Below are 8051 nucleotides of genomic sequence, written 5' to 3'. Positions count from 1 at the left end.
TGGCTCAGTGGTTAAGAGCATTGCCTGCTCTTCCAGAGGTCCTGAGTTCAATTCCCAGCAACCACATGGTGGCTCACAACCATCTGAAATGAGATCTGGTGCCCTCTTCTGGCCTTCAGGCAAACAAATAAGACAGAATATTGTATACATAATAAATAAATAAATATTTAAAAAAAAAAAGATTTGCTTGTCGGGCGATGGTGGCGTACGCCTTTAATCCCAACACTCGGGAGGCAGAGGCAGGCGGATCTCTGTGAGTTCGAGGATCTCTGTGAGTTCGAGACCAGCCTGGTCTACAGAGCTAGTTCTAGGACAGGCTCCAAAGCCATAGTGAAACCCTGTCTCGAAAAACCAAAAAAATGAAAAAAAAAAAAAAGGATTTGCTTTACACTTTTTTTTTTTATTTTATGTGGCTGAGTGTTTTGCCTGTGTGTGTATATTTGTAGTACACGCATGCTTGAAGCCTGTCAAAAGAGGGCATTAGATCATCTGGAACTATAAGTTAAAGATAGTTGTGAGCTGCCATGTGGGTGCTCAGAACAAAACCTGGGTTTTTGGGAGGTGGAGTAAGTGCTCTTAACCACTGAGCTAGCCCCTTGATGTTTTTTGTTTGTTTGTTCAAGCCTACTAGTCTTGGCAAAGGACTGTCCAAGCTTAGATCTGGCTGCCCCAGGGTAGTGTTTATATATACTTGGTAGCATATATGTGTGTGTGTATATATATATACACATACCTATATTCATATACATATATCCTGTAGCTTATACATATCTGAGGCAGGTGTAATTGTATATGCTTTTAATCCCAGCACCTGGGAGACAGAGGCAAGCGCTCTCCGTAAGTTCCAGGCCAGCCTGGTGTACATAGTGGAGCATTGTTATACCCATACATTAGTGCGTCTCTCAGTTCTCATGAAAGAAACATCTTTTTTGCTGTAGATGGTGATTAACACAGAGACCCACAACTGCTCATGGTGCAGAGAATGAGAGACTGCAGAATACTCAACCCTGAATGGCACAGCTAGATCCCATTCCCTCTTCCCAAGGCTCAGGCATCACTGCAGAAAAGGGGGTGAGAAGGCTGTAAGAGCCTGAGGCAGTGGGTGACTGCAAGAAAACAATGTTTTCTTACACAACAGGGTAGTTACCTATGTTAGCTCACAGCAGTTGCATAATTCCCATGCAAGCTAAAGCCAGACAAGGTCTCAGCATGGGAGCTGGAGAGATGGCTCAGTGGTTAAGAGCACTGGCTGCTCTTCCAGAGGGCCCGGGTTTAATTCCCAGCACCCACATGGCAGCTCACAACTGTCTGTAACTCCAGTTCTAGGGGATCTGATAACCTCGCATAAACATGCATGCAAGCAAAATTCAATGCACGTAAAATAAAGATAAATAAGTTTAAAAATAATCTCAGAATGGAGGGGGAAGAAGGCACAAAGTCTCATCCTTAGCTGAGGAGCTTTTGGCAACTGGTGGCTCCTGGGAGAGGAAGAGGCAGCTTTCATTTTGCATGTGGCCCCTAGGTGGTTGATGTCACTTCAGGATATGTCCCATATGAAAGAGTATATGTTGAATCAACTGGACTCAAGGGTTTTACAAAACAAAAGAGAACACAAAGTTGTGTGGGTATGGAAGGAAGACAGATCTGGGAGGAGGAGTTGGGGGAGGTGAACATGCTCAATAACCCTGTATGGGGCTGGAGAGATGGTTCACTGGCTAAGAACACAGACAGTTCCTGCAGAGGACCTGGGTTCGATTCCCAGTACTGATACAATGGCTTACAGCTTTCTGTAATTCCAGCCCCAGGAGGCCCAGGCACCAGACAAGTATGTAGAATGCAGGAAAAAAAAATGTATATATATACATTGTGTATATATACATATATACAAACTTTAATTTAAAAAAAAAATCCTACATTGTACGAAACTCTCAAAAAATTAATTAAAGAAAACACTTTGAAACATCACTAAACTTTTTAAGGGTATCCACACAACTGTGCCATCCCACCACGGTCTAGACAGCCTCCCTTGTCCCCAAGCCCTACCGGAAGGACTCCAGAAGAACACGTACCCACTGCATCTGCGCTGTGTCCTTCATTGCCTCTGTGAAAGCCACGGCAAACCTAGTCAATGGATAGAGATAACAGTCAATTAGGCTGGAATTCAATTAACACAACTCTGAGGCCGCACTTCCCAACAACTCATGAGAGACGGACGGGGCACAATTCCATCCGTTGTCATTACTCCCGGTCACCGTCCATTAGGGCCCCGTCTCCACCCACACCAGAAAAAGTTGTGGGAGGGAGATAAACTCAACGATGCTCGAAACCTTTTATTTCTCTTCTTCCTTTCTAATAATGCTAGAAAAAGCAGAGATTAAACACCAAGGGCCAGAGCTAGGGCGATGACTGAGTAGTTAAGAATATTTACTGCTCTTCCAGAGGACCTGGATTCAGTTTCCAGCAACCACGTGGGGCGGCTCACAAACACCTGTGTACTAACTAGCTCCTGGGTACCTGACACCCTCTCTGACACCTGCGTGCACACAGCATGCACACTAACGTACATTTACAGTTTTTTTTAAACATCAAAAGCCAGAAAACCAAATTCAGTAGGTGACGTAGTTAATATGCTATGAGCAGCACACCAGGGCAAGGGGCATATGACACGGGTGTGTGACCAGGGAATTCTGTGTGTGCTATACTGCCCATATCTGCCCAAGATGCCTGTATGATAATGGGAATACTTACATCTTAAAGCCATGTAACACACACACACACACATTCAGGTTTATATATACAAATAAATTTTAAAAAAACAATAGAAGAAAAAAGTCAGTAAGTCCTAAGTGAAGCACAATTAATAAAATCTTAGAGACAGATATTGGAGTTTAACCTGAAGACCAGAAAAGAAAAGCAACAAGCCACTGGCTCTAAACCTCAATCTCGGTCCAAAAATGGTGATCCTGCCTCCCGGAAACCTCAGAATGAGACTGTGTGTGAGAACTGTCTCCTCCTGTCTTATATTCCTCTCTAGCTCTGGGATTAAGAGCATGCACCACTACCGCCTGGTTTCTATGGCAAACTCGTGTGGCTACTGGGATTAAAGGTGTGTGTCATCAAAGGCTGGCCAGTGTGGCTGTTTTACTTTTCTGGCAAGCTTTATTTACTAAAATCCAAATGAAATGTCCCCACACCTAAGGGGCTCCAGCATTAAGAAAATGGGGGACCTATATTTAAGGCTGTTTACCAAACCACTAAAGATCGCTCGGCAGGAAGAAACTGTCAAGTCTTATCACAGGAGTTTGATCTCCTGGGATTCCACATGGTGGAAAGAAAGAACCAACTCCCACAAGTTGTTCCCTGACACCCCATGAGAGTTATAGCATGCTCACACATGCGCATGCGTGCACACACACACACTAAATAAATGTATTTTAAAAGATTGCCTTTGCCATGAAAAGAGTGCAACAGATACATTTTAACTGAGTTGTGTGGGACATCTCTTGCATAAGAATTACATAAAGATATTCCTTTTTTACCAAACCAGGTGAGAAAAACCCACAACTGAATTATAATAGCATCAGACAGGAATTTTTTTTTTCAGACGATAACTTTAAGGATACACGTAAGTCTATGACTGTTACACAGAAAGATTTTCGAGTTGGGATCTAAGTCAAGGTCATTCCATCAACCACCATCTATCAAGACAGGATATGGAATCATCTAAGAAACAGATCTCTGGACCTATCTATGAAAGCATATCTAGACTAGAAAAACTGAGTTGGGAAGACCCAGCCTGACTGTGGGCAGCACCATGCCAAGGGCTGGGGCCCTGGGCTGAATAAAACGGACGGCATGAACTGAGTATCAACATCTGTTTGTTCTTTTCTTTCTGACTTGGGGAATACTACATAGCCAGCTGCCTCACATTCATGCCACAATGGCTTCCTTGCCATGATGGACTGGACAGTACCTTTAAACTGTAACCCAAAATAACCCTCCCCCCCCTTTTTTTTTTCTTTTTCGAGACAGGGTTTCTCTGTGGTTTTGGAGCCTGTCCTGGAACTAGCTCTGTAGACCAGGCTGGTCTCGAACTCACAGAGATCCGCCTGCCTCTGCCTCCTGAGTGCTGGGATTAAAGGCGTGCGCCACCACTGCCCGGCTCCTTTTATTTTTTATTTTATTTTATTTATTTATTTATTTTTGGTTTTTCGAGACAGGGTTTCTCTGTGGCTTTGGAGCCTGTCCTGGAACTAGCTCTGTAGACCAAGATCCACCTGCCTCTGCCTCCGAGTGCTGGGATTAAAGGCAAGCGCCACCATCGCCCGGCTACCCTCCCCCCTTTTAGAGACAGAGTTTTTCTGCGTACGCTTGGGCTGGCCTTGAACTTAGAGATCCTTCCGTCCCTGCCTCTAGCGTGCCCAATACCACACCTCCGTCCTTCCTTAAGTAGCTTCTGTCAAGGATTTTGTCGCAGCAGTGAAGAAAGTAACTGTTCTGGAGAGTTTTATGGCAATTTGACACAAGCTAAAGTCACCAGAGAGGAGGGAACCTCAACCTCAGTTTAGAGAATGCCTCCATGAGATCAAGCAAGCCTATGGAGCATATTCTTAATTAGTGATTGATGCAGGAGGGCCCAGCACATTATGGATGGTGCCACCCCCAAGCTGGTGGTCCTGGGTTCTCTAAGAAAGCAGGCTGAGCAAGCCATGAGGAGCAAGCCAGTAAGCAGCACTCCTCCATGGCCTCTGCATCAATTCCCACTTCTAGCTTCCTGCCCTATTTGAGTTCCTGTCCTGACTTCCAGATGATAAACTGTGATGTAGAAGGGTAAGCCAAATAAACCCTTTCTCCCCAGCTTGCTTCTGGTCATGGTGATTCATGACATCACAGCAATAGTAACCCTGACTAAGACAAAATCAAATATGCATGTTACTGAGTAGCAACCATTCAAGATAAAGAATGCAGAGCGGAGACTTGCATTACACACTGGCACATATCCAAAGTACAATGATTAAAACTATATTGGCTGGCATAAAACAGACAAGAGGACCAATAGAACTGAATAGAAGACCCGGATATTAATCCACACACCTTCGAACACCTGATTTTTGAAAAAGAAGCAAAAAATTATCAAATGAAAAAAAGAAAACATATTTAACAAGTGGTGCTGGCATAACTGGATATCAACATATAGAAGAATGAAAATAGACCCATATCTATCACCGTGCACAAAACAAATACAAATGGATCAAAGACCTCAACATAAAGCCAGCCACACTGAACCTTATAGAAGAAAACGTGGGAAGTACACTTGAATGTGTTGGCACAGCAGACCACTTCCTAAATATAACCCCAGAAGCACAGACACTGAGAGAAACAATTAATAAATGGGACCTCCTGAAACTGAAAAGCTTCTGTAAAGCAAAGGACACAGTCAACAAGACAAAACGACAGCCTACAGAATGGGAAAAGATCTTCACTAACCCCACATCAGACAGAGGTCTGATCTCCAAAATACACAAAGAACTCAAGAAATTGGTCGTCAAAAGAACAAATAATCCAATAAAAAAAAATGGAGTACAAACCTAAACAGAGAACTCTCAACAAAGGAATCTAAAATGGCTGAAAGACACTTAAGGAAATGTTCAACATCTTTAGTCATCAGAAAAATGCAAATCAAAACAACTCTGAGATTCCACCTTACAGCTGTAAGAATGGCCAAGATCAAAAACACTGATGACAACTTATGCTGGAGAGATTGTGAGGAAAAAGGAACACTTCTGCTTGCTGGTGGAAATGCAAGCTGGTACAACCCCTTTGGATGTCAGTGTGGTGATTTCACAGAAAATTAGGAAACAATTTTCCTCAAGACCCAGTAATACCACTTTTGGGTATATATCCAAAGGATGTGCAATTGTACCATAAGGACATGTGCTCAACTATGTTCATAGCAGCTTTGTTTGTCATAGCCAGAACCTGGAAACAACCTAAATACCCCTTGAGTGAAGAATGGATAAGGAAAATGTGGTACATTTACACAATAGAGTACCACACAGCAGAAAAAAAAAAATGGTATCTTAAATTTTGCAGGAAAATGGATGGAGCTAGAAAACATTATTTTGAGTGAGGTAACCCAGACCTAGAAAGACAATTATCACATGTACTCACTCATAAGTGGTTTTTAAACATAAAGCAAAGAAAACCAGCCCAAAATCACAATCCCAGAAAACCTAGACAATAATGAGGATCCTAAAAGAGACTCACATAGATCTAATCTACATGGGAAGTAGAAAAAGACAATATCTCTTGAGTAAATTGGGACCTTGGGAGAGGATTGAAGGGGAAGAGAGAGGCAGGGAGGGGAGCAGAGAAAAATGTAGAACTCAATAAAAATTAATAAACAAACAAATAACAAAAAAACTATATTGGCAAACGAGAAAAAGAACAGGAGCTCAAAAGTGAACTTGAGGCCAGGAGCAGACTCAAACACATCTAAGAGTTTAACGCAATGGCAGAGAAGGGGTTCCATAAGTTGAAAGGGTTTCTACCCTCCTACCCAGGATATATCTGAGAAGAGAGAAGACTGAGGCTGGCTGGAGAGATGGCTCAGTGGCTACGAGCACTGGCTGCTCTTCCAGACGACCTGAGTTCAATCCCTAGCACCCACGTGGTGGTTTACAACCGTCTGTAACTCCAGTCCCAGACCTGACGGCCTCTTCTGCCCCTTAAGAACATTGCACACAGAGTCCACAGACACATATGCAGAAAAATACTCATACACAAAAAATAAAAATAAAGGAAAAGAATTTTTAAGTGAACAATAACAAGTGGCAAGTATTCTTTTTCAGGTATACTCAGAAACAAAATGATCCTAATTTTCAGAAACACTTCATTGAATTTTGATATTTATAATATAATACCAAATACTTACTATAATTCTTAGAAGCTGATAACCTAATCCAAAATTAAAATAGAATACTATACTACATGGAATAAAGGTTCAAAATACTGAAAAAAATTCACACAACCCCACAGAAAAAATACACCAACTTAAAAAGTGTTTAATTAAAAATGAAATGTTCATTAAGAAGCCAGGCAGGCTCAATACCTCGTTTACAGAAACATGAGCTATGTGATGTCAAACAAGAAATCCATGATTCATGCGTCGCTCTTGCCCACTGGCCGTAATCAATTACCCCCAAATAAAAAAATCAATATTTGTTTTAATAACAAAGAGATAAATAACCCTAAAGATAATACTGCAAGATAGATTTGTTCAATAATGTTTCTAGTAAACGGGATTACTTTTCTTCTTTAGGGTTGTGCAGCATGAACCATGCAAATAGAAAGATAATATATTTTTTTGTTTGTTTTTGTTTTTTGGTTTTTTTTTTTGGTTTTTCGAGACAGGGTTTCTCTGTGGTTTTGGAGCCTGTCCTGGAACTAGCTCTTGTAGACCAGGCTGGTCTCGAACTCACAGAGATCCGCCTGCCTCTGCCTCCCGAGTGCTGGGATTAAAGGCGTGCACCACCACCGCCCGGCTAAGATAATATATTTTTAAAATGTGCAAGAAGTAAGGAATATTTGTTGTAATATGAGCGGCAGGGCTGCGTCCCCAGCACCCCGGCAGCCTGGCTAGCTTATGCCCCAAAATAACAACACACAAATTGCATTCATTTAAATACTGCTTGGCCCATTATATGTAGCCTCTTCTTGGCTAACTCTCGCACCTGGACTAGCCCATTTCCAATCATGTGTATAGCACCCCAAGGTGTGCTTACTGGGAACATTCTAGCCTACGTCTATCCTGGGTCGGAGCTGAATCACATCTGCCTCAGAGAGCAGAGCTATCATGTCTACCCGGGAGAGCGGAGCATGGTGTCTCTGAGTTCACTTCCTCTTCCTCCCAGCATTCTGTTCTGTTTACTCCTCCCACCTATGTTTTAAGCTATCAGAGCCAAGCAGTTTCTTTATTGCTTAACCAATGAAATCAACAGATTGATATATGACACTCCCACATCAAATATTCACTAATGGGTTACTTTTCT

General features: G+C 42.3%; 1 protein-coding gene across 2 annotated transcripts in view; it reads right to left on the bottom strand.

Annotated features, from left to right (window-relative positions):
• Glt1d1 (glycosyltransferase 1 domain containing 1) overlaps nt 1–8051 on the bottom strand; it is a 71718-nt gene that overhangs the window by 47556 nt on the left and 16111 nt on the right. For both annotated transcript variants that reach the window (XM_005344522.2, XM_026788089.1), the window contains exon 4: nt 2070–2121. In XM_005344522.2, the coding sequence (XP_005344579.1) occupies nt 2070–2121 (52 nt within the window). The remainder of the gene's footprint in view (nt 1–2069; nt 2122–8051) is intronic.

This window comes from Microtus ochrogaster, chromosome 2 (genome assembly GCF_000317375.1).
Source record: "Microtus ochrogaster isolate Prairie Vole_2 chromosome 2, MicOch1.0, whole genome shotgun sequence".
Taxonomy (NCBI): domain Eukaryota; kingdom Metazoa; phylum Chordata; class Mammalia; order Rodentia; family Cricetidae; genus Microtus; species Microtus ochrogaster.
Note: the sequence above shows the minus strand (reverse complement) of the source record. Positions and strands in the feature narration are given on the sequence as shown.